This window comes from Triplophysa dalaica, chromosome 15, assembly GCF_015846415.1.
Source record: "Triplophysa dalaica isolate WHDGS20190420 chromosome 15, ASM1584641v1, whole genome shotgun sequence".
NCBI classification, from domain to species: Eukaryota; Metazoa; Chordata; class Actinopteri; order Cypriniformes; family Nemacheilidae; genus Triplophysa; species Triplophysa dalaica.
The window spans coordinates 21877858-21904568 of NC_079556.1; the positions used below are offsets into that span (position 1 = coordinate 21877858).

General features: G+C 43.0%; 4 protein-coding genes across 8 annotated transcripts in view; 2 read left to right on the forward strand and 2 right to left on the reverse strand.

Moving 5' to 3' along the window:
* Window positions 1-306: 306 nt before the first annotated feature.
* On the reverse strand, window positions 307-11347 carry LOC130436660 (TOG array regulator of axonemal microtubules protein 1). 3 transcript variants are annotated; one of them, XM_056767517.1, is made up of 24 exons: window positions 11173-11346; window positions 9564-9811; window positions 8667-9473; window positions 8200-8248; window positions 7868-7999; window positions 7556-7798; window positions 7237-7412; window positions 6934-7157; window positions 6771-6847; window positions 6533-6697; window positions 5863-5928; window positions 5616-5779; window positions 5372-5501; window positions 5099-5296; window positions 4837-4954; window positions 4493-4598; window positions 3715-3950; window positions 3424-3582; window positions 3214-3340; window positions 3004-3095; window positions 2737-2923; window positions 2431-2650; window positions 2231-2317; window positions 307-2145 (listed from the first exon to the last, which is right to left on the reverse strand). In XM_056767517.1, the coding sequence occupies exons 2-24, from the start codon at window positions 9684-9686 to the stop codon at window positions 1859-1861; spliced, it is 4173 nt and encodes a 1390-aa protein (XP_056623495.1). In that variant the 5' UTR covers window positions 9687-9811; window positions 11173-11346; the 3' UTR covers window positions 307-1858. The 3 variants fall into 3 exon arrangements, with proteins under 3 accessions (XP_056623495.1, XP_056623494.1, XP_056623493.1); XM_056767516.1 differs by having other exon boundaries at window positions 2737-2920; window positions 8667-9811; window positions 11173-11347; XM_056767515.1 differs by having other exon boundaries at window positions 8667-9811.
* A 576-nt stretch (window positions 11348-11923) lies between these two features.
* LOC130436661 (kelch-like protein 28) lies at window positions 11924-19528 on the forward strand. 2 transcript variants are annotated; one of them, XM_056767518.1, is made up of 7 exons: window positions 11924-12039; window positions 12287-12335; window positions 13654-13914; window positions 14456-15093; window positions 15239-15682; window positions 16608-16816; window positions 16922-19528. In XM_056767518.1, exons 3-7 carry the CDS (start codon window positions 13654-13656, stop codon window positions 17083-17085), a joined length of 1716 nt encoding a protein of 571 aa, XP_056623496.1. In that variant the 5' UTR covers window positions 11924-12039; window positions 12287-12335; the 3' UTR covers window positions 17086-19528. The 2 variants fall into 2 exon arrangements, with proteins under 2 accessions (XP_056623496.1, XP_056623497.1); XM_056767519.1 differs by lacking the exon at window positions 11924-12039 and having other exon boundaries at window positions 12250-12335.
* A 166-nt stretch (window positions 19529-19694) lies between these two features.
* c15h14orf28 (chromosome 15 C14orf28 homolog) lies at window positions 19695-22884 on the reverse strand. The gene is made up of 5 exons (XM_056767844.1): window positions 22712-22884; window positions 21899-22423; window positions 20892-20981; window positions 20517-20651; window positions 19695-20433 (listed from the first exon to the last, which is right to left on the reverse strand). The coding sequence occupies exons 1-5, from the start codon at window positions 22837-22839 to the stop codon at window positions 20250-20252; spliced, it is 1062 nt and encodes a 353-aa protein (XP_056623822.1). The 5' UTR covers window positions 22840-22884; the 3' UTR covers window positions 19695-20249.
* A 211-nt stretch (window positions 22885-23095) lies between these two features.
* Window positions 23096-26711, forward strand: part of LOC130437387 (kelch-like protein 29) — a 40349-nt gene continuing 36733 nt past the window's right edge. The window contains exon 1 of one of the 2 annotated variants that reach the window (XM_056768759.1): window positions 23096-23686. Coding sequence is in view for 1 of the 2 variants with exons in the window: in XM_056768758.1 (XP_056624736.1) it covers window positions 24403-24411 (9 nt within the window). In the remaining variant the exon portion in view is untranslated. Of the gene's footprint in view, window positions 23687-24286; window positions 24412-26711 lie in introns of those variants that run through there. The other variant, XM_056768758.1, reaches the window with a different exon arrangement.

A 26711-nucleotide genomic window follows, 5' to 3' on the forward strand; every position in this document is an offset into this window, starting at 1 on the left:
TAAATACCTCTTCAAAAAGATTATTTTACGACACGTTGAGTATAAAACCCCATTGGCGAATTTTTTTGCTTAATTTTACCATAAATTTTTATATTTGTCTCCTTAAAGAGACTGAACATCTTAGGTCACTTTCCTTGTCAAGAAAGTGGATCTTGCTTTAAGAATGCTTAGATATTTTAAATACAAAACAGACAAAAATGGAGAATGATCACATCATTACGGTTTGAATCTCTTTCTTAAAGTCAAACAAATGACAGCACAAGTGTTTACAGAAATAGTACACTTTATTATATAGATGAATCTCTGTCTCATATAATTTATTTTGAAATCTCATAAAGGCCTTTGGATTTGCTGGCACTACACCGACACCTACAGCTGGACATGACTGTATCATTATTATATTCACATTCACTGTTTCACATCCAAAGCTGAGAAATGCATCTTTCTGTATGAAAATACAACCTAGACAAATATTGATGCCGCGTGTCCCTTTTTAAACCCCACCAATAATTTTGGTCATGCAAAAATAAAACTAGGAGTAGGACGTGTCTCACTTAGAACAGACCATAATCACTTCATTATTAAGTCATTACAAATATGTCAAAATAGAAGATAGAATGTACCGCAACAACATACAGTATACATCCAGCTAATACTGAGCTAATATACAGTACAAAAGTATTCTGTAAATCTTTAAACACACGGTTTGATAACGAACACATACTTAGAAATGTTACACAGCACAGTTTACAAAACAACAACAATTGTGCAAGTGCTGCTGTCTTACAGAGAAACAGCAATCACGTGAAGATTCAGTCACCATGACAACGGTGATAATGATAGCATTACGATTATCCTAAAAGTGCAAAAGTCAACCCGCTGTGCTGATACCATCAGATCATATGCGCATGAACATTATTTCATCAAGTATATATTTGGTTTGAATAGTGTTCTTGCTTTAATAATTGTGTTATGGTAAATTAAAGATCGGGTAACACAAGCAGTTTCCAATCTCATAGTAATCTTGAGTACCTATACAGTAGTATTGCATACGTCGAATCTTCGTCTTAGTTTGATCAAATTAATAAAAGAGAGATACAGCTGCATGATTATTTCCGGAAAAACACGAGCGGGCAGTGGGACGGAATTACAGCACGAGCACACAACACATCATCGCATTAATCCCTTTGTGTTGTTTACATTATGTGCGTACACGCCGATTGCCAACAAAACACAGACGTATGACTTAGTTTGACAAACCACGTCATGACCGGCATGTTTAAGCACTGGGACCGCTCCATCTATCAGTTTCAAACCATCTCCAAATCCAGCATTAATATAACATTAATCACTGAAATGCTGTGAACAAACAGACACACCTAAACTCCACTATTGCAAGAGTAACGAGCAGTAGCTGCAGGCCCACAGCGCAGCCGATCTTGACACAGCACAGCCGATCTTGATAATCAGCTCTTCCTATCGCTCGACGGTTGGCGTGTGGGCAGGCTATTTCTTTCGTCTTACCCTGGGTGAGCTTTTCCGGACGAAGTGCTGAATAATGGGAAGAGGATCCCTGTTACGAAACAGGGATCCAGAGTTATAAAAGAACTTTCCAAAACAAGTTGGAGTGCTAGGGGAGTGTATCAAGCACAGACATCCGATGCCATGAGTCCATATAGTTTTTTAACAAGTTGTCCATGTTAAGCATGAGAAGACGCATGTTCAACAGTATAAAGAAGTTAGAATGCATGACATAGCATGTTACCCGATCTTTAAACGTTTTTATTTAGAGTCACTCTCTTTTAAAATCAAAAGAAAACAAAGACAAAATCCAGGCACTGTGGGAGATGCAGGAACATTATGTTTCTATTAAGGTAGAATCGGTGCGTGTGGTAGAGAAGGTCCTCAGGAGCTCATTGAAGTCACACTGAATGTTTGGGCTCTGTGATGCGGCACATTCCACCAGCGTTCGGCCCATGTGAGCGTACAGTGCTTCACCCAGTTTAGCAGTGGCCATGCGGACGCTGCTGCCACGACCATGAGCTGCTCCGCTGTTACTGGAGCAACTGAGCAGGTGCCAGAAGAGAGGAAGAACCTTCTGCTCCACCAGCTGAGGTTTGCGTGGATACAGCTCCATCACAAGCTCTGCACAGCACAGAATCACACATCAACACATGATCAGACTGTTCCTGGTCTTATTGAAACCCAGCTTTTGAATTCTCTGACTCACCTGCCACTTTCTCAATAAGATCCAGCTTTGCTTTCCCGCTCACATACTGAGCCTTTGAGCAGAAGGGTTGTAGGAGCAGACCGTTGTCTAAACATATAAAGTGACATATAACAAATCAACACATAAGTAAACGTGAAACAGCTTTTATACCTTCAGGACTGTAACTTATCTGTGAAACATGAACAAAAAGTGAGACGCACCGATGTTATCCACGAGCGCCTGGACAGCCCCCAGCGCTGCCCTGTAGATGGCGTTGTTTTTGGAGTTAAGGTGATTGTCCACAATGGCTGGAATGAGAATATTGAGCACTTTTGTGAGGTTGTCCTTGAGCAAACGGATGATGTTCTGCAAGGCCTCCAGCGCCCGCAGGTTCACTTTGCTGTTGGACTCCTGCAGACGCGCCTTCAGAGCATCAAACACCTGCAGTAGATCAAGCACACAGTCATCGACACCTCAGAACATCGTCTGCAGAAGACAAACAGTCACATAATGGACAGTTCTCTCACAGGCAACATGCTGCTGATGACCAGAGACGGGTTCTCTTCACAGTCAGCCTCCAGCTGATCGATGGCTTTGATTCTCTCTCGGAAATCCTTGGAGTTCAGCAGCGTCTTCATCTGTTTGATGTATTCGCTCCTGTCTGCGAGGCTGTGGAAGGCTCCTTTACTGATGATGAACTGACCGCAGTCTCTGCTGAACACATGACCACACACGTCATCGTAACAACAACACAGATCTGATCCTGTTCTGAAGAGACGCTATCTGTAACCCACCTGTTAGACACCAGAGGCGTGAGGGACGAGGTGCCCGGGAGAGAACGCCTGCCCCGCGCTGATGGAGCGTCCTGAGGCATCTCGCCCAAGCCCTGAAACACACATGTATGTAAATGAGTGTCTAATATCATGTAATCATTGTCCGAGATCAGCTCGAGGGAACACTGGAAATGTATTTCAGATCATGAAAACTGTAAGGAGAGAATGTACCTTAGTCTTGAGAGTGAAGACGGCGTCTCTGATGGTGGGCAGATCTTTAGCAGTGACGAACTTCTCCAGCATTTTATCAAAGTCACGATGAGAAGATAATAGCAGAAGCATCCTCCGACCGAAGTACCTGACAGAAACATCATCGTGATGTGTATGAAGGGCGGACAACGTCAGAGCGTCTGATAAAGTGACCTTTGACCTATGACTCACCTGGCCTCTTGAGATGAATCCTGAGACAGCTTGGAGACGGCAGGCAGGAGGCGGTCGGTCAGATCTTTCGCTCCAGACAGGGAGCGGGCGGCTCCCACCCTCTCCACCAGAGAACACAAATGCTGAGCGGTGCACTTCCGTACCATTGAGTTCAAGTGACTTTAGATCAAACAAACATCACAAATAACAATCAAAGATTTATCAACATCACCTTTGCAAGAATCCATCCTTAACTACACTAAAGACTTGTAATGAAGTGAAGTTTAGCTCTGCAAATGCGTGTTTTCTGACCCGAGTCCTCCGACGAGCAGCGCGTTCATGCTGCGGGTTGCTGTGCAGTTCTGCACCATACTGTCCAGCGCTTTGTCCACATCCTGTCTGATGAATGTGTTGGTTTCTCCGGCTTTATTGAGCAGAGCTCTGACCGTTCCCTCAAGCTCCTGGTCCATCCCCTTCTGCAGAACAGCGAACATCTCACTCAGCGTGACCAAGGCAACACGAGACACTCCGGAGCGCAGGTTACGAACCTGAAAAAAAAATCCTTCAGCTGTGCTGGACAGGACACTGTATTCTACTGTACACTTTAGTGGGAATGAAACAAGCGAAATGAATCAATGAATGTGTGAATGATTCAATGAATGTGTGAATGATTCAATGGATGAGTGAATGAATGATTCAAAAGATGTGTGAATGATTCAATGGATGTGTGAATGAATGATTCAGTGGATGTATGAATGAATGAATGTGTGAATGATTCAATAGATGTGTGAATGATTCAATGGATGTGTGAAGTAATGAATGTATGTTTATATGATTCAGTGGATGTGCACATGATTCAATTGAAGTGTACATGATTTAATGTATGTCTACATGATTCAAAGGATGTGTAAATGGTTCAGTGGATGTGTGAATGAATCACTGGATGTGTGATTGAATTAATGTATGTGAACATGATTCAACCAAAGTGTGTGAATGAATCAACGGATGTGTGAATGGATCAATGGATGTGAACATGATTCAGTGGATGTTCAAATGAATCAATGGATGTGCACGTGATTCAGTGACTCACCTCCTGAATGAGCACAAGACAAACATCATGAGTTCTGCTGATGAGAACATCGTGGTGATACAGAGCCAAACTTCGCACGATGTTCAATCCCTCGATCTTCTTCTCCCTACACAAACATATTGAACAGAATGTGCACTTATCAATAACTGGTTCTCGTTCATAATTTCTTCTCCTCTGGTTTTAACTTGACAGTGTGATACGGCAGATACTGTAGCTCTTCTTTGGAAAAGAAATGTAAACATGCAAAGAGGTACAGACAGAGTGAATGTTTCTTTGGGTTTCTGAGTAAATACTGAATCAACATCTACAGACTAAAGCTTGAATCAGCACTGATGATGTCTCACCAGTCGTCTGAGGCGAGCAGTCTGAAGCTCTGAGTGAGAGACAGCTCTGGTTTAGAGAAAGGCCGCAGGACTGTCTGATCCTGACCCTCTTTTTTAGGAGTCTCAGGAATCTGCTCATCTGAGAAACAAACAAAAAACAGCGACAGAGAGATCAGCATTTATAAATGACAACCTTGATGACGTCACATGATGTAATTTCAGACACGTAATTGGGATTCTGTCTAATAACAGATGAATGTTTAATCGTTCAAGTGAATCTCACCAGAGCCGTGTGACGCTACAGGACGGGTTTGGGTCCTGGTCAGACTAGACGTCCGTCTGAGTCGGGGCGGCGCGTTTCTATTAGGTGGGCCGGTCGGAGGGGTGGGCTGATGGGCGGGGCTTAAACTTTTGACAGGATTTTGAGTTAGGCTGGAGGGAGTTTTGCCTGAGAGTGACTCGGAAGCGTTCAACCCCACGTCTGCAAATACAGAAACATGTCAGAAGTCAACACACTATCAGCAGAGATGAGGATCACCGGTGTTGAGCTTTTTACCTTTCATGCAGTCAACATCATGAGTGAGTGCATGCGTCAGATGGCGTCTCATTGGCTCATTGGATTCCTGCTGCTGAAGACAACGCTGTCGCATCTTCTCACGTGTGAACTTTGAGAGTTTGATCCTCTCCTGTTACACACACACAGACATACACGAGTATATCATCATTCATCGAAGATCAGACAGTTAATAATAAACTTCAGACTGCTGATTGGTTCAGCTTTAGTGCGAATAAATGAGCACCTCCTCAGGCTCAGGACTGTCATCAGAGTCCATGCGACCAGCGATGAGTGCGTGGCCGTACACCCCTGACGGAATCTCGCGGGGGGGTTTGTTAATGGAGTCGCCCTGCTCAGTAGACGCTGTCACACTGAGACGACCGGACGGAACAACAGATGCAAAAACTCCTGCAGAAACCCAAACACCAAGATCAAACATGACATCTGCAGTCTTTCACTTTAACATTTGTGATGTGAGAAATCAAAGCAACCTCGTCCGATCACTCCCTCTGACATCTCGTGATCGCTGCGTAGCTTCGACACCTGCTGCTGAGATCCTGAGAACACAGAACAGAGCTGATATCATGAGAGATACACGAGAAGCCAAAACCTCTGAAAGACAAACAAACATCCAGAAGGGAAAAAACTTTTTTGACTTGAAACGAGAAAGTAAAAGGAGAGTTTTTAGAAGGACAAGATCCATCAGCATGTGCACTGGTGTCTACTCATTTACACTGATGAAATTGGTTCTTCTGCTATCATTGAGCTTTGACATGATGGCTACATTTATATTTAGAGGGACAGTGGGCTCAAAAATGAAAAATTCTGTCATCATTTATTTACCCTTAGGTTGCACAAACCTGCATACTTTTCTATGTTCTGATCAACACAAAGGAAGATATTTGGTAGAATGTCATTAACCAAACAGATCTCATTCCTCATTTACTGCCATAGTATGAAAAATAAATACTATGTGAGTTAATGGGGAATGAGATCTGTTAGGTTTCAGACATTCTTCCAAATATCTTCATTTGTGTTCAATCCGAAGGCGAGTAAAATATGACAGAATGTTCACTTTTGAGCGAACTATTCCTTTAAGATGTGAAGAATGTGATGTCTCCTTAAACATTTCAGCAATGGTTCCGTGCGTGAGCTGGTCACCTTTAGAAGGTCTGAGGAGGCGGAGCTGGTCGTGCCCGGCCCCTCTTATCTGGGTTGATGATGTCATCTCTTCATCTGGATCTGATGGTCTGTTTGAGTAAATGAGCCTCTGACCCATGATACTGACATTTCCATCGGCGACGCATTTATCCTGCTCTGTCACACCTGCACACACACACACAGCTATGGCATGTTTGGACTTGTATGTCTGGAGTGCTCGTGTGAAATCTGCATTTACCGTCAGCATCCCCTGAAGCCTCTCTCACTTGTCTCCCTGACGACACGCTCATCATGTGTGCTTTTGAGTTCACAGGGCTACATGAAACAGATTTCACACCCATGAGACCTTTATTTCAATGTCGGTTCTATTATATGAGAAGAGATGAATGAGTATGTGTGACCTGCTCTTGATGCCGGTGGGTGTGGGAGGTGAGCAGAGACTGCTCAAGCCGCTCTCACTCAGAGGACTGGCGACGGACGGGGAAATCCGATCCGGAGAGTCAGGAACCAGCTCCAGTTTTACAGCCGAGTCAGGACTGTCGGGATCCGGGTCTGAGCCGCTCACGCTGACTGCCGCCCGCTTCTTAGCAGCACTGTTCCTCAGCGAGCGCAGAGAGTTCAACATCTGAGAGATTAACACAAACCGTATTAGATGGAAAGTCAGATGTGCTGCAGGACTGCAGTGATGTCGCCCTTCTCCTCACCTCCTCCCGTTCCAGCGCCTCCTCCTCGGGTTCTCGTGCTCTGCCGAGAGACAGATACAGATGCAGGTTTCTGTCTGATGGTGGAGTCGATGGGGGCACAGAGGGTCTCCGATGGCCGGATGAAGCCCGCGCGGTACGAGGAGGCAGCGGAGACCGCTTACTGGAGCTCACGTCACCTGTGACATCATCAGAGAGGAGTTTACAAAGATATTTGCGGCATCATTAAACGAAACAGTAAAATGCAGCTGTTAACAATCATCAGGATTCATGAACACAACACAGTCAAAAAACAACAGCGCGGCAGAAAACATGTTCTGACCCGTGACGTCCCTCCGGAGACGAGGGCTGATCTCACGTTTGTTCGGCCACGTGTTGGAGGCGGAGAGCGAGGACTCGGTGTGATTTCTGCGGGGTAAGGTCGGGGCGAGCAGACTTCCTGTCACTGGGGTCAGAGGATACGAGGGCAGAAGGAAGGACCCTGGAGGTATTGAGTTGGAGGGGAGGGAGAACGTGCGCTCCACACTCGGGCTACCAGACATGAATCGACTCATCTTGGACAGACCTGAAACACGTCAAATATGAAACAAACAGAAGAAATTCCCAAATCACGCAAGAGCGTTTCGCTGGTCACCTTTCTCGGAACCACTCAGATTGGCCATTTTGAAAATCTCTGGATCCGAGTCTAAACTTCCGCTGCGGCGATGTCGACCCAAAGAGCGCCGCGTGCTGGCCGGAGAGCGAAACTGCAGAAGTTCTGATGAACCTGAAGCCCAACAGATGACAGAAGAGTTATGTTTACATCACACATTTAACATGCACAAGAGACCACACCCACAACTCCACCCCCCACATCTGTTCCTACAGAGCCAAGGAAATACAGATTAACAATCAATGTCTCCATTGAGTTGTGAAGAGTGAACAGTATGAGTGCAGTGAGGACAGATGGAGAGTCAGTGCTCTTACTGGATTTGTCAGCTGTGTGCTGATTGGTTCTGAGGTCTTCACTGCTCACCTGTGAGGAGAAACACCAGTGAGGTCACAACCATCAAATATCTCCTCATTTCTGAAGAGAATCATCATAAACACAAATGACAGCAGCTTCGCACAAAACATCAGGTCTGATATCACACAATTGTCTGATTATTTTAAGCGTGTTACACAGATGATCTCACGTCATCTCCAGTTGAGCTGAAGAAACATCAGACACATACACTTTCATACATTAACATATACAGAAAAATACAGATCTCATCTGAACACTTCATTCTACTTTTAAATAACATAAAAAGATTTGATGAATAAAGAGCAATGATGTGTTCTCTTGGGCCGTGCAGCAGTCGCTGTGTTCTGATACAAGACATCTCTGTAATAAGAGTTTCCAAGACGTTTGTTAATGCCTGCAACATGAAGATGGTGATGTCATCACTCACCTGATCAGGTGACTTTCCGTTAGACGTGTCGGAGACCTGTCGGCCTCCAGAAGAGGACAGGGCAGATTTCTCCCACGGCAGTTTATTTTTCCCCGCGCTCACGATCCTCCTCTGTTGAGCAATGTTATCTGTGAGAGACCCCAGACTGCCGGACATCTGATCCGAGTCTCTGCCGCTCTGAAGACCGCGAGAGCTGTGAGCTCGACCTCCGTTCAGAACCCAGTTCAGATCGGCACCGGAGCCCACCTGAGGTGAATGTCTCTGTCCTGGTTTGGGAAGGACGAGAGCGTACTCCACCATCCCGTCTGGAGACAGCCGGGGGAGGACGTGTCGAGTTCTGCGCGCCTGCACGGCTGCCATAAGCCCGTCGGCCTCTCCCGTCAGCTCCGCCCTGTCGATGGCTTTCATGAGCGGCTGTTTCTTGCCGGTGTCCAGACAATAATCCAACACTGCGAAAAGCTCCAGGGCCGCGTGACGCACCTTCTTCTTGTTGTCGCCGAGGGTCGGAGCCGCTTCCAAGCACAGAACGGGGATGTTAAAGTCCTTGCGGGGATGCGTGAGCAGGGCGGCGATGATGATGTTAAGAATGTCCTCTCGAACCCTGGAGTTCTTATGCCTGAGCTGACCCATCATGAGGTCCAGCACTCTCTGCGGTCCCACCATTCTCATCAGCTGCCTGAAAACATTCATGTACTCGTGCCGGGTGACGTTACGAGAATCGCCCAGAGTTTTCAGCGTGACAGAAATGATCTCCTTGTAATATCTGTCCACGCTGTACTCCAGTTTCTCTATCAGCAGGTTGATGACCTGCAAAGTGCCGTACAAGACCTTAAAGTTGTTGTCATCCAGAAGTTTCCGTAGAAACTGGATGAACTCTGTGATGCTGCCGGAGGTCACCTGGTTGAGATCCAGCTCCAGGAGAATTTTCTTCAACTTCTCCACCCCATTGGTCCGGTTCTGGTAGTTCTGGTGGTCCAGGAGCTGCTGGTGTAACTCCTGAGGTATTAAACCATAAATCATTATGGAAGATGGTGCTGCCGCTCAGAATCCAGTCAGAGGCGGACTTGTGTCATGATGGCGAGGGATGTAGAGGTGTCACATGATGGGACTGTGTTTGTGATGTGAACATTGTAGCAGCTCCACAACTAGAGAAGAACACAAAGATGTTTTATATGAACTGAACGTACACACCCACAGGAAAATTACCCACGGTTTATTATAGTTTTTGGCCGACACATTTCTATTTGTATAACCACAGTCTTACTACAAATACTATTACAGTAGGATCCAGTACAATGAACATTATTCACTTTTGGTTGCCGTGGTTTAATTATAGTAACTACGTTTTTGTTTTACAGTAAGACTATGGTTTATTTTAGGGACGCATTATAAATTAACGGCGGAAACGATAACATTTCAAATGACCATTTATCGGCCGATACCGATATGGCCCGATATTTTATGGTGTATCCCAAAAATAAACCATAGTTTTACTATAAAACAACTACAATAAAAATGTAGGCAGATATATTGTAGCTGATAAATTATAAATCATTTCCTCTCACAGTTAAAATACAGATCAGTACGGCCTTTCTGTCGTGATCATTCACTTACTGCTATTAGCCAAACATTGTCGACGTAGGTACAGTATGAAGATATTTATGGATGTGTAAATTATATGAATCAGGCTGCTGTCTGAATGCTTTCTGTCTTGAGACCTGTTGGACGCGTGGCTATTAAGAACATTTTTTCTGGGTCGCTCTGGAAGAACATCTAGAATTTGTTTATTTAATAAACATCATACCAGAAACCTTTAAAAGTTAAATCATATTTTATTAGTGTAAAGTAGGCTTGGTACATGATTTTCAGGTAAAAGATATGAATTGTCTGTCACAGAAAAATGTATATTACAATTTAGATTATGTTGATATCAGACAATATATAGGTTATCAGCTTCCAATGGCGAAGAATTATCGGTTATGATATACAAAATCGGTGCATCCCTAGTTTATTTCCATAAAGACTGTTTATCTCTATGAATCACATTACGTCTGTCTATGTAGAAAAGAAAATACCATAAAAGGACTGAAGTGAATGTGCTGTGTTGGTTAAATGCATGAATACTGTGAATGTTCAGTGTGAATTAGACTGTAATTCATGAAGAGTTCATTTCTAAATGACTCCGAATCATATGACAGAGAGAAACCACCTGTAGCGCGACATTCACTCCACATCATGTTATACATTCATTATGTGTAAAGATTTAACGCTGTTATCGTCATTTCATCACGACTGATGTTTGCTTTATATTTTCACATCATGCATTTGTACTTTCATCGAAGCAGTTTTTGTGTGAAACTCGATGATTCATACACACTATAACATCACGGACACACTGACATGGGCCCGATATTCACATTATAAACATGGAAATCACGAAAGTGTAAAAAAAACACTGTGTTTTATGAGTATGCTAAGTGTTTGTGTGTTCGAGGTAGAATCAAACCTGTTATTGACGATAAAAACGCGTCCAGATGATTTCGCTCCAGATTGTGTCTGACTCTCGCTCCGGTTCACTGTGATGATATGAGTCTGAGGTCAAACGGTATGATTTCGGTCTGGTTTTGGCTGTTTTTCGGTCTGATGTTGGTTTTCTCGCTGCTTCCATCGCAACACTCAACCAAAATGGCGCCGATGTCACAAACCATCCGCTGCCATGGCGACGTGACCTCTGACCTCTCAGCGGGCTCACTTGCGCTGGGTTTGTAGGAAGTGTAGTCTACAAGTGTAAAGTCCGCGACCCACCCTGACATGTCCATGGAACCATACACAAATGCGTTTAAAATATATACCATACAATAGTGTGTCATATATGCTTTGATTTGTTTTATTTGTATACCCAAATGTCATGGAAATTACTTTTTAAAAGCAGTTCTACATTTACATTAAGTCATTTAGCAGACGCTTTTATCCACAGGGACTCACAAAGAGTTCAGGGAGCAATAAGCGATAGTTCATACAGGAGCAATAATAATAGGTGCTAATAGAAAGTTACTGGTTTCTGTATGTCAAATATTCACAGAAGAAATGGGTTTTAAGTTGTTTTTTAATGTTGTGAGAGATGTGGTTCACCGGACAGAGTTAGGAAGAATGTTCCACCATGAAGGAGTTGTGAGTGAGAATGAGCGGGAAAGAGATTTACAAGACGCCGCCGCTGGTCTGCTGAACGCAGGGATCTTGATGGGTGTAGCAGGGCAGGAGGGTATGAAAGTGAGCCGGTGCAGATCCAGTCATAGTCCTGTTGGAAAATTCCCATTTTTAGAGACTTAAATGTCTATTAAAATGCAACATATATAACCCGATGTGTGAATAAGTGAGTAATTCTGATCCTATCAATACATGTTTAAGCTCAATGTAGTATGTTAGATAGATGAGGTTGTTGTTGTCATTGTGTTTTAGGAGCCTTTTTGTTAATAAATCATATTGTGAATTTAATGTTTAATTACAGCAGTGTTGTAGTCAGCAGTACATGTGTCGTATTGTGATAAAAGGCTTTTTTCACCGCTGACTGGTTTACCGGAAGTGACGCATGCGCTGATTTGTGTTTGTTTTCCTGACAGCCGTCGCCGCTTTGAGCTTCAAACTGTCAGACATCCCTCACAAATACAGGTAAACACTCCATGAACATGTTATTTGTGCATTTTCCGTGGCTGAAGTAAATGTATGGACGGTATAAATCAAAGTGCAACCGCGTGTTGTGGTGCACCGGAGCTCTATATGCAGATGCTAACGCTAGCACTTCTCTTCATGGACATTATTCATGATTAACGTGATTCATATCACTCTGTGATGAAGGTGATTTTAATCTGTGTCGGCGACTAATGAACGTGTGAGGGTTCTCTCATGTTGTCAGTGAATATATCTCATGTGATTACTGTCGTTCTAACCAACCATAGATATGGTTCTAACAGCCTATTGAACCGAATCTAGTGCGCCTTTTCCGCACCGTCGGGCATCTGTGTCTTAAAACCTACAGATCTTCATCTGACGTTGAAAGCATTCTGTCCATCATTATCAGTCGAGGACTTCATTTGGGGTCTAAAAGGACGATCACTAGCTTTTGATTCGCGACTATAGTAATGTAAGTTTTTGTAAAAATGAGGACTTTAAATTTGAAACTTACAAAACATTAATGTTGTGACCTGATGCTTGCAGGTTTGTTTAATAAGAGCCTCAGTTGAGATAAAGTCTGTGTTTGAACTCCTCCATCACTCTTATTGTTTGTTCATCTGCTGCTCCACTGAGAGTCTAATGTTCCCTAAAGATCATGACCTAGTAAGCTCCCCATCTAGACAGCATTGTCAACAATCATAGATCGTGTTTTTGTCTTTGAATTGATTTGGTTGAGAAAATTGGTGTTTAGCTGTGTCTAGAGCCGCTTCAAACGATGCTTATAAATTCGGCCGGTGGTCCATGAGACATGTTGTGCAGCAGAACTTTGGGTGACCCGAGTTGGAGTCCCAGCTTGTAGTCCATTCTCTCATCTCATCACTTCCTGTCTCTCTCCCACTGTCCTATATAAATAAAACCGTTATAAGGGCCAAATAGAACAAAAAAGCATGTGCATCTCTTCATTTTCCATCTTTCTAGGACAGACTTCTCCGTGTTAAATGTGTTGCCAAGCACAGAATCAATAACAGGGAAAGAGTGTGTCATCTAGAGTTTGTGTTTGTCATAAATTTGTCCGTAGTCTGTGCTGCTGTTAGTTTGACAAGTTGATGCAGCGGCAGCGTGTCATGTTTGGGATGGAAAATTCAGTTTTGTGTTACAGTTAATGGTCATAACCAGTTGTGTTAGTTTGGGCTGGAAGGATGTGAAAAAATACAGAATATGTTTGTTTGCTGCATCTTTAACAAACTTCACAAGAATGTTGGAAGTGGCCTTCATGTAGTAAGGTAACGTGAAACTTCACTTTTGTGTTTGTAAGATGGACCAGTCGGCAAAGTCGTATATGTTTGCCAGTCTGACGCGTCCACACTCCGAGCAACTCCTGCAGGGTCTACAGCTCCTGCGACAGGACCATGAGCTCTGTGACATCGTACTGCGCGTGGGTGATGCCAAGATTCACGCCCACAAAGTGGTGTTGGCCAGTATCAGCCCGTATTTCAAAGCCATGTTCACGGGAAACCTGTCGGAGAAAGAGACCTCAGAGGTGGAATTCCAGTGCGTGGACGAAGCCGCTCTTAAGGTGATGAGCTTTTGTTTAATAAAACATCCACATTACTCGTTCACTTCAAGAACTATTTCAGATTATTCCAGGTCCCCTTTCATCTCAAAGAGAAGAATTAGGTCCATGAATGCATTAAGCATTTTGAATCGATCCATTGTGTTTTTTAATAGAACACCATAATCTACTGAGATAAATACTCAAATCACAGTCTTGAGTCTTGTGCTCATCATCATTTGGAGGGATCTACATTCAAAGTTAAACATCCAGACCACATAGCCATAAAAACGTTTAGTTTTGCATATTATGATAATGAGAGATTGAGGTGTGATGCGTTTGTCATGGAAGTAATAGTCTAAAAATATAAACGTCCTAAATGAGAAATGTAAAAACAGAATAGTTTGTCTTCTTCTGACTTTGGGGTGAAACGTGGATGTGAAATTACACAATAGTCCGATCCTTGGCACACACAGCTGCTGTGTCGAATTGTTCCAGCCTGCAGTGAAACGCACTCATAAGTATGTAAGAAGTTGTCTTCACGTGTTGTGTGTTTCTTCATCAGGCCATCGTGGAGTATGCGTACACGGGAACCGTGTTTATCTCACAGGAGACGGTGGAGTCTCTGCTCCCCGCCGCGAACCTCCTACAGGTTAAACTGGTGCTGAAAGAGTGTTGCAGCTTTCTGGAGAGTCAGCTGGACGCAGGGAACTGCATCGGCATTTCACGGTTCGCTGAAACCTACGGCTGTCACGATCTCTGTCTAGCAGCCACTAAATTTATCTGTCAGAACTTCGAGGAGGTGTGTCAGACAGAAGAATTCTTTGAACTGACGCGGACTGAGCTGGACGAGATTGTGTCAAACGACTGCCTGAACGTGGTGACGGAGGAGACGGTCTTCTACGCGCTGGAGTCCTGGATCAAATACGACCCGGCGGAGCGGCAGCAGTATCTGGCGCAGCTCCTGCACTGCGTGCGACTGCCGCTGCTGAGCGTAAAGTTCCTGACACGGCTCTACGAGGCCAATCACCTGATCCGTGACGATCACGCCTGCAAACATCTGCTCAATGAAGCCCTCAAATACCACTTTCTGCCTGAGCACCGCCTCTCTTACCAGACCGTGCTGTCTACACGCCCGCGCTGCGCTCCTAAAGTCCTGCTGGCGGTGGGAGGAAAAGCCGGTCTCTTTGCCACCCTGGAAAGGTGAAATAACCATTCACTTTCCTGCTTGGGTTCAGCTTGAATTGTGTGTGTCACATACACAAGTGATGTTCACAGTATTTGCTTTAATTTGATTGAAAATGATATGATGTCAAAAGTTGATGTGTTTGTGTGTTGTGTGTGTCAGTATGGAGATGTACTTCCCACAGACGGACTCGTGGATCGGTCTGGCTCCTCTTACGGTTCCACGTTACGAGTTTGGAGTGGCGGTTCTGGAGCAGAAGGTTTACGTGGTGGGCGGGATCGCCACACACATGCGTCAGGGTATCAGTTACCGGCGACACGAGAGCAGCGTGGAGAGATGGGACCCTGACAGTAACACGTGGTCCAGCGTGGAGCGGATGGCCGAATGCCGGAGCACTCTGGGTGTGGTGGTGCTGGCTGGGGACCTGTACGCTCTGGGGGGATATGACGGTCAGTATTACCTTCAGTCTGTGGAGAGATACGTGCCCAAAGTAAAGGAGTGGCAACCTGTGGCGCCCATGACCAAATCGCGCAGCTGTTTCGCCACGGCTGTGCTGGACGGGATGATTTATGCCATCGGCGGCTACGGCCCTGCGCATATGAACAGGTACCAATGTTAATTCCTCAGCTGATGCATTCTGGGAATTGTGCGGTTTGTGCGTTGATTTGTTAAGTGTTCTTTAACGAGCGTCAGTGTTCACTCGTGGCTCATGTTGTGTTGTGTTTCTATGATCACAGTGGCTCTCTTGAGAGAGTCTGTCCCTTGAATCATGTCTCTTAACACATGAAGAGCATGCTGGGGGTGTGCAAACACACTTGGCCTCTGTCATGTTTTCTCTGTTCGTTTAAAGTCATTTCTCTATTTCACGCAGATGATTCAAGCTCATCTGTCATCTTTAAATGAAGGAACAGATTTTTCTAATTAGTTAGAGTAATTTAATGACTTTTCACTTGAAAAAGTAAAGGAAGTTATTACTCAGATTTTTTCTGCAATGTAATTACAGTTACTTCTGATGTTATTGAACTAAATACTGTGTAATATATAATCAATAATGAAATTACATCACAATTATAAGTCTAACTTTAAAATGTATGCATTAATGTGTCTTTCTCACATTTGTATTCTTTGGTCAGTTAATAAGAATAATTTATGTAGTTATTTATTTGAAATAATTAAATAATACGTTTCATGTCTATCCTTGAATCACTGAACTAATTAAGGTTGATGTAGGATATAGAAAGTAATTCGTAATAAGTAATTAAATACTTTTTGAAAAGAGTCATTTTTACAGTAATCTAATTACACTATTGAATATGTAATTAATAACCATTTCAGAGTAATTTACCCAACACTCCGGCGTCAGTTTAAACAAATCCTTGATTCAGCATACACCTGAACAACATGATTCTGACATCACAGATGTTTTCAGATAATCATATGGATGATAAAAGTCTTAAACACAGACTCGCGACACTAACATGTTCAAAGTCACATAAGTTTGATGTTTAACAGCTCTTGTGTTCATATACAGTGTGGAGAGATACGATCCAAGCAAAGACTCGTGGGAGATGGTGGCGTCCATGGGTGATAAACGCATCAACTTTGGAGTGGGTGTGATGCTGGGCTTCATTTTTGTCGTGGGGGGTCACAACGGCGTTTCTCATTTATCCAGCATCGAGCGATTCGATCCTCATCAGAACCAGTGGACGACGTGTCGGCCGATGAACGAGCCCCGCACAGGTGAGCATAACCTTTTTATGATTATAATAAAACATCATTGTTGACGGCAGGCTGTGATGAAAATAAGCGTGAGTGGAATAAAGGTGATGTTCTCTGTGTGTGCAGGAGTCGGGTCTGCTGTGGTGGATAACTACCTGTATGTGGTGGGCGGTCACTCGGGCTCCTCGTACCTGAATACGGTCCAGCGTTACGATCCAATCACGGACAGCTGGCACGACTCTAGCGGGATGATGTACTGCCGCTGTAACTTCGGCCTCAGTGCCCTTTGACCCCGGGCTCATGGCTGCCGCTTTTCAAGAGAGGACGAGGGGAAACATGGCTTCTATTTCTGCGGCGTGTTTCCGCTCATCTACGTCACATTCTGACGATCACGTGGAGTATTTAGGACACGCGCGGGGGCGGCGGGACTGCCACACGCCAGCACGGCGCCGAGAGCCTTCCGGAACCCGCAGAGGACGTGGAGCAGCGCGTGTGTGTGAGGCGTTCCTGTACTGCCTCTGAGCACTTTCCCCTTTACGTTTGACAGATCCAGTCCCGTGTGTGTGTGCGTGCGCGCGTGCACGTGTGTGTACTCTGTGATAAAGGGCTGCCTCGTGTCTTGTATATAGCGTGAGCTGATAGTAAATGTGAACGTGTGCTGTACTCATCTAACTAATGCACTGACATACTGATGATGACTGTGTGTTGTCTCTGAGAATCCTCCGTATCACATGAAATATCTGCCTCATATTTCACCCACCGTTCAAGAGAAACATTCAGAAGGCGTACAGAATAAAGAAAGTGAAGCTGAGATGTTTTGCGTTGTGGTATTGTGTTCATGTTATGGCACAATGCGCATCCCCCCGCAAAATTATTATTATTATTAACCTAATGAATACAATTATTCTCTGATTGTTCTGTCATTTTATGATTTATATTTATGAATTAACTATATAACATCAAGGGAGTACAGCATATGGATTGTTAGGTAAAAATTTGGAATATCATAATGAGAAATCATGATGTTCAGCTTCATGTTCTTTATACACAATTTATTACACGGATTTAACGTCTTTTCCACGTGGTAGGTCTGCATTCTCTAAACATGAGCTAATCAAATATTTCAAATTCACATTTCATGTCCAGTTTTTTTCTCATGTGTTTAGTAGCCGTGTAATAATCGGGACAATGTACAAGCACTGTTGGGGCTTATTTCTGCGATAACAACCGACTGCCTGTACATTATCCTATACGTTAAAGATTCTTGTGTGTGTGTGGGTTTCCTGTATGACTGAAGCACACACACAATGACTGGTGCTAATTTCAGGATTCTGTGGTTTTGTGTTTCTCATAATGTGACTTTCTCATCTTTGTTTGTGTTAAAATGCTTTAAGTAGCATCACCCAACTGCTCGCCACAATCTACATGAGATTTCTTGCCGTATAAATCCATTAACCCATTCATCTTATTACACGTTTAGTGACGAACAGGTAAAAACTGTCAAACTTATGTGTTTAAGTCTCATGATCTCACCTCACGCCAGTGCCAAAACATTTCAGCTTTCCATGCGCAGTCAATCAGAAGGAGCATCTCCTGTATTTTCTGTTTGATTTCACTTCAGTTTCATTTAAACGGAGCGTCAGTAGGAATCGGAAGCGAGTCTAATATTCAGTTACAGATTCCGTTTGATTCATTCCTCGGAGATTCACTGAATGAAGGAATCGGAAGAATTGTGCACTTACAAAACCATTTTATACTTTGTAGATATGAATATTTATTTTGAAGGCATTCTGACAATGCAATAATACAATTTCTCTTTTTTTATCATCAAATTGCCAAGGTGTTTTACTATCCTGTGACTGATCGAATGGCACGTTGAGTCTGCTTTGTTTTTTTTACTGTTTCCCATCAACATTTGTTTATGTCTGTTTTTACAATGAATATGAGTTTATATTTATGTTTAAAGTTTGATAAAATCACTTTGATTGGCTATGAGATATTAAAATCACGATCTTTACTTTATTGTGATTATACTGTCATATGGCTACACATTTAAATGTCAACGGTAAGATTTCAAAGGTCAAGAAGGAAAAGGTTTGTGTTTGACTAGCAATAAGAACTGTGTCTTTGTGTCACGGACATCTGAAGTGATTCACACTGACCAACATCTCGTCTGTGTTTGATTCCACGTGAACAGAAGTCGCACACGTGTGTTCATTTGCTATAAGTTGATCACATGACTGCAGTCTGTAGTAATGAATGAATGCATCTCATGTAATGAAATGATGATGACATCACGCTCTTCTATTGCAATCCTTCGGTGATGCTGTCTTCTCATTTCAACTGAAATCTAATGGCCATAAATGTAAAGCTGAAAACATGAAACTGCAAAATAGTGGATGTGTTTAAATGTGTGTTTTATTGTCCTGACCGTCGCTGCGTTCACCAAAGTGCTTGTTTATGAATGAAAGTGTACAAGTTTGACCGTTGTTCACATTATGTCTATGTCGGGTTTTTCTCGTGAGGAAATCGGTCCGCTTTGTGTCTGGATTAGAATGATTTTTTGATAAACCTGTGGATTGTTACTGGAACTAAACCGATAATATTAGCTACAGATGCACTATTTGTTTTTTTTTACATTTATCAAGCATCGAGGGAACATAGCACACCTTTTTGCCAATTTATTTATGTGTTGCAGCTGATCGAATCTTAAATAAAGGCCTGGAAATGTGATTCTGTGTTATTTTCAGTAAATCACCCAACACTGGACGAGATATTAGAAATACAAACCATATAATGCATTGATATTCTGATTCAAATCCTCAAATAATGCACTAAAAATAAATATCTGGAACTTGAAATATTCAGGAAAATTAAGAAATAAAGATGAAGACACGGGAATTTTTCAAGCATATTTATGCAAGATTTACAAACAGACAATCGGCATCAGTTACATGTAAAACCAGAACTGACTTAAGAACAATGAACCAACGTAGAAGTGATAGAAAATATTGAATTGACCTTTAACAATTTGTGTAAAACAAGCACCCTGACTGTTTCGGACAGAAATAACACGGCATTGCATGACTTTGGCTTGTGTTTGACTGGATGTTGAATGCAGTTTTTTCACTTTCATAATTCAAAAACTATTATAGTTCACGTCAATATTCTTGGATTCCAAGCACGCCAGAGAAAAGCTCCACAAGGCCTTACAGAGCAATTACAAAAGAATGATATATATAAGAGTATAAAATTTCACTAGAACCGTCCTCTGATACCATCTTATCGCCTCATACACAAAAATATATTCTAGCATGAAAAGTAATATTGACAAACAAATACAGAAATTAGTGTTCGATGGACAACATAAAACACAGCGACAGCAGGACTGAAGGGATAAAAATGAAATATTTGAAAAGGTTTGTGATCGTAAAATAGTTTATATTGGTGGCGTTTATTTGTCTGAAGACCTGATGTAAACTAAAGAGGAGAGCAGCAGGAACTCCGGTGGTTTGTTTAAAAGCACCAGATTGTCCGATCGGAGGCCGTCATAATGCATCCAGAACCCGTCCATCTGGAATACGGCAGAATAATGATGCTCATCTCTGTTGAAGAGCGTAGCGCCCTCTAATGAGTACCTACAGCACACAACATCAATGTCACACATCCACAACATCCAGTAAAGCACTGTAAGATCTCTAGAAACACAGCTGAGATATACCGTTGATCAGACAGTTCCAGACGATACGGTACATAAGACAGATCCTCAGACTGCCACATCTGCATGTTGAGAATGATGAAGGGAGGTGGACCGTGACAAAACACACGCTGACTGAATTCTCTCAACCCGCTACATCTGAAACACATGACCATGTCCATTCAGTCATCTCAACATAGCAATGACAAGTGAATAAACGTACTTAAAACCGCAACAGCAAATTTTCTGTTTCCTCCTGAATAGCCAACTGCTTCATTCACCAATAAAACACAAAATATCACTGAACAGCGGACGTTTTGAAAATAACACTTTGAAGATATGAAAGAACCCATAAACGCTGTCAGAATCAGTGACTTAAAGAGAAATCACACGACTCACTCGTATTCTTCACAGAGTTCCAGACGCGGGCAGAAAAACTCATCTACTGCCGTCTGAATGAGATCTTTATCAGGCAACTCATGTGGAGGACTGAGAGAGAGAGAGAGAGATTAGAGTGTAATTTTGTGTTAATGCTCCGTGTGTGTGTGCATGATTGTGTATGTCCATGCCTGCGTGTGTTTGCATGCATGTGTGAATGCGCGCATATGTGTGTGTGTGTTTGCACGCATGTGTGTGTGTGTGTGTGTGTGTGCGTGAATGCGCCCACGCATGTGTGTTTGCATGCATGCGTGCCTCATGTGTGTGTGCATGAATGCGTGTGTTTGCATGCATGCATGAATGCGCGCATGTGTGTGAGTGTGTGTGAATGCGCCCACGCGCATGTGTGTGTTTGTTTGCATGCATGCGTGCGTATGTGTTTGTTTGCATGTGTGTGTGTGTTTGTGTGAATGTGCGCATGCGTGTGTTTGCATGCATTTTTGCATGCGCGTGCGTGCGTGTGAATGTGCCCTCGCGTGTGTGTTTGTTTGCGTGCATGTGTGTGCGTGTGAATGTGTGTTTGCGTGCGTAAGTGCGTGTGCATGCATGCGTGCATGTGTTTGTTTGCATGCATGCGTGCGTCGTTTGCATGCATGCGTGCGTCATTTGTGTGCATGAATGCGCGCATGTGAGTGTGTACATTCGTGCGTGTACAGTATGTGTGCGTGCGTGCGTGTGTGTGTGTGCACAAAGATCTGCAGAGATTGTGAGTGAATCTGATGCACCTTATATGGCAGCGACGCTTTCATGCCAACACCAGACCGAGAGACTTTGAGATGAAGCCAAACATGACACAGACATCAGGAGCTCAAGCATCAATTACTCAACAGAACACAGCTGTTATAAACCTGAAGCTGATGGAGTTTCCGTCTCATCTGTTTAAATCTGTACACACACACACACACGTATGTTTTTCAGAAGTGAAGCGGCCTGTAGAAGAGCATCGAGAAGCTTCTGGACGCACACACCTGATGCTGATGGTCTTCTGAAGATCCTCCTGAAAGCGCGCCGGACAGTCCCAGGTTGAGCACCAGCTCTCCTGCATGCTGGACATCAGGTTCTGCAGGTTCTTGGTGAAGTTCTCGTGCTCGTTGCCGAAGAGGTCGATCTCCAGAGCCGCGCTGTGGATCTCAGAGCGGTACTGACGCTTGGACATGCGGTCCCAGATCCACAACATCTTGACGGTCGTGTAGTCGTAAGAGTCCATGAGATACAGAAAGCGTTCCACGAACTGCTTGCCCAGGAACGCTGCCACCTCTCTGGGGAAGCTGTGGTTGTCTCTCAGGATGACGTACAGGAGCATGAGGAAGCCGTCGATGGTGCACGTGTTCTTCAGGTTGATCTTCACGTACAGAGGTGTGCAGGCGATGGCTTTTCTGCCCGCTCTGATGGGGTAAACTCCTCCCCAGGGCAACACCGGCCGCCAGAACCACACATCGCCCTTCTCCTTGGTATTGATGGAAGCCCGAATCTCTTCATACAGGGTCTTGGGTCTATCAGCAACACATCGACACAATGTTTTAAACTTTCACTTCTGTAACTCTACCACATATGCGGCATTTCAAATGTTCAATGATGAAAAAACACAATGCTTTATTTTGTCCTGCGCGAGGAGTATTTCACACAAATATATAAGAATAGTATTTTGTACTGAGTTGATAAAGTTGACGTATCCCAAGAATTTAAATAATACACTTTTGATTCACATCTGTCAGTTTGGATGAAGCTCGCTCGATGTAAACGGCGACGCGCGTTGAGATGCTAAAATGATCCGGACTCACCTCTCAATGCTCCCCGTGTGTTCCGAGTGTGCTATGAAGCTCCGAAGCTCGTCTGGATCTGTTAAACAGATGAAATCGCACTCCATAATGTCACGAAAATCTTCATTTCTGTGCAGCCAACATGGCATCTGTTTACCAGCGCAGCGCTCAAGCCCCGCCCACTTCGAGTAGTCACGTACCAAACCGATGAAGACGCCCCGCCCACACGAGCTAATAGGGCTCCGATCTATCAACGCCAGAATATTACGCAAATATAAATATCATCACGAATGATTATTTACAATGTAACAATAACGCGGCTAACGGAGAACTTACTTAAAACATCTGATGTATCGATATGTAATTCATACAATTACTATGTAACATGTAATTGTCCTATAAATATTGTAAATTGCTCTAGTGTTGAATGATAAAAGTCTGACAGCTGCACTAACACGTCATGACCAGCAGATGTCAGTCACGTGTTAAATGTGAATCTGAAAACTTTGAAACTCACATTTGGTCAATTAATGGTTTTCAATTCTAGCAATTTCTCTGAATCTTAAACTTACTGGTAATGTGTTGAGTTCTGTTATGGTTGAGGAAATCCTTACTGGAATAAAACCCAACGCGTTGTACTGCTTGTGACAGTAAACATCTCATGAATCATGATGGTATTTTTAATGGACTTCTATTGTTTTTTATTCATCAGGACGGCCGAAGAGTAAACTAAATAAATAACGGAAGAATCGTTTGGTTTAGTGATGATGTTAAACATCCGACAGGTGGCGCTATGGGGCCAGTAACAGTGGTGAAGGGGCGGGGCAAACACACACACCGTGGAGCTCAGCAGCAGCAGCGTCAGCAACATCCTCATCCTCACATCGATGCTGTGTACGAGCGCCGCCAGAAGACTGATGTCTGTCGGTCTGATACAATGAAACACGCGCGTGCCGCGTGTCTGATTCACACACGCGTTTAAAGAAGGACACGAAGGTAAGACAGTTTACACATCACACTTCTGTGAGAGGTTATATTTACCTGATCTGAGATCCGTCTTGGTTATATATTGTTCATAAAGGGGGAAGAGAGTAACTGCACGCGCGTGTTTTTAACACTTCTCAACAGTCACAGGTGCGCGCACACCTGCACTCACTCAGTCCTCTCTATATAGAGGTGTGATAAAATGACATTTAATGTTGAGACGAAACAAAAGTCATAAATCATCAAGCCTTCATGTGGAAATGTTGGTGGTTTTATATGGTTTAAGGTCAGATTAGGTCAGAAGAAAGTGACATGCCTGATTTATTCATGTTCTTCTCACTTGTGTGTGTGTGTGTGTGTGTGTTTGCGGTGTCGTATTTTGATAGTTGTTTATCAGAACAGTTTATTTTCTGATTGATGCCCTCCAGGTTTGGGACAGGTTGATTATGATCTGTCCTTTGAGTTTGTATTTTGTAAGCAGTAAAAATAATATTGTGATTCATTCATCTGAAATGTGTTCATTTCTCAGAGTGTAGTTGTAACTGTTTACCAAACGTGTGTCGGTCTCTCTGATGATTTGTTGTGGACAGTTTCCTTATTGTGACAACATGCCCCGCTGAAGCTCATGATGTGGAGAATTCCTCAGTGAAGGAGGTTTGATGATGAAATCACTTGGGCTCTTCTTGGCATTCGCAGGAAGCCTCTGTCTTCAATGTCTTTAATCTTTAATGTTGAAGGTAAATGTCTGTGTAAAAATGACTTTTTGATAATACGCATCTTATGTGCAGTCTGGTGTATTAAGGAACATTATCTTTGTTTTAATTGTGGTATTAGCTTCTAGATTGCAGTGTGAGCGACAGAAGTGAATGCGTAAAGCACAATTGTGTTTTGGAAAAGATGTTAATTGACTTTATATTGACTGTGAGCTTTTTGAAGATCTTGTAGATTTGAGGATTTCTGAAGATGTGCCGGACATCTTTTAACTCATTTACAGTCATTCTGTGGTCATGAGAGTTGAGATGAGACTGAGTGAACCAAACACATTATAACATTAAAACGTCTGTATGTCTTCTTCAACAAAATCATGATTTCACAAAACTATTGTTTAGTTGAAGTCGTATGTTATATATTTTGTTTGTTTTTAAAGGTATAGATGGTTGTGTTTGGAGAGGGTTTGTTGTGTTGAGGTGTGTTGTGTTGTGTTGTGACGTTGGGGTCCCTGCTGTGTGATTCTTACATCCAGACAACTGAATTACTGTATGAGTGGACGTATGGACAGAGATGAGAGATGTGTGTATCATATGATCAGTTGAGAGATTAACTCTTACAGGATCTTAAACCAGAATGTTTCACTTCCAGCAGAAGAATATGAATCGTTATGTTAATAAATGCTTGTTATGCTAATATCATGAATTAATTTGAGTATATTCACTGATATTCATGTCTAGTTTTAGTTTTGAGGTTTATAGGGTACCTGAAGGTGAAATGATATTCTATATTTCTTATTGTAATGTGTGTGTGTGCGTGTGTATGTATGTGTGTGTGATTTATTCAGCAGTGGCTTTGTCTGACTGAGTTTGTTTCAGCTCAGATATGTTGAGATGACATCACTACTGTATGTGTTGTTTATGAACTTGGGGACGTTTCTCAGTTCATCTGCAGGAGCTGTTTGCTTTGTTCCAGGCAATCTCAGGTTAAGTGCCCTACAAAGTAGACATCACAGTGTTTTTGCTCATCTGCTGTGAAATGTAATGGCTGTAAATGTTCTGCTGCTTTAACCCAGGAAACTGCTTTGCATTCTGGGATTGCATTAGAAATTGAAGTGAACAGTCTTACTGACAGCATCGGGTTGTTTTATACCGCGTGAAACACGTCTATGATCGATTCAAATGTTTAATGTTGGAGGTTTGGAAACGGAGCATTGGATCTATAAGAACTCTTCTCCTGGAAACACATTGTGTTGTGAGAGAGTTTGTTTGTGTGTTGTCATTGGTTGTGGGTGAATATTTCAGATGCTGGTCTATTGATTGTGTTTTTACTCTTCGAGAGCTGATGGCTAAAGTGTTATTGTGTTGTTCATGTTATTGACGTTTGTCATCATGTGATTCTTCAATATAGATCTGTTGTGTCATGTTTTAAACAACAGAGGCCTTGAGCCTTCAGTTTTAAGGACATGTCGGTGATGACACGCATGGGCGCCGTAAAGGGGTGGAAGGTTAGGACGATTCTAAGGGCCCAGCCTGATTTAGGGCCCAGAAGAGCAGACCCCCTTTTTATTTTCCTACTTCTTTTCTCTTTTTTTAATACATACATTAAATATGCTAGGGCCCCTCGTGCACTAAATGTGTATTTTGTCCGTTTTGACCATAGATTTAATATTTAAAAAACAAATAATGTATTTACTGTTTCGGTCACAACCCTCCCTGCTCCCTCTCACAATGGTTCATTCCACCTGCGCTCGCTAGTGTAGCGTCTCTTGCTTATTGGACTTGCCGCAGACAGTGACACACGCAGACACGTCACATCAAAAGTCAGGGAAACAAAAACGGAAAGAAAAGAAGTCAAGAGAAGACAGAGAACGCCAAAGTCGACAGTATGTCACACAGTTTTTCAAAAAGAAAGGTAGCTTGACCTATTCCTGTATTCCAAAACTTATTTTTGTTGCTACATGACCTGCTTTTATCTAGCGAGCTTAGTAAAATAATTACTGAATTATGATTTACATCCAACAATAATAACATCTCTGCTGTCTCCGGGACGGGTTATCATGTCTCGTAGACACAGATTCAGCGGCTGCTGCACACCCACGTACTCCTTCCCCCACGTCCCCGTCTCAGCCGAACAAGGTGAGCCTGAGCACGAAACTTCGCGAAGATTGAAGCCTCTAAACACGTCTTATCTACTGTGTTCGCCACATGATGATAACTTCGCAAAACAAAAAGTGATCTACACGCTTCAAAAATTACAAAATTAGTTTGCCGTGTCGTGTGTTCTGTGAAGTGACAGTGCGGCTGCTAAGATCGATGCTGTCAAACTT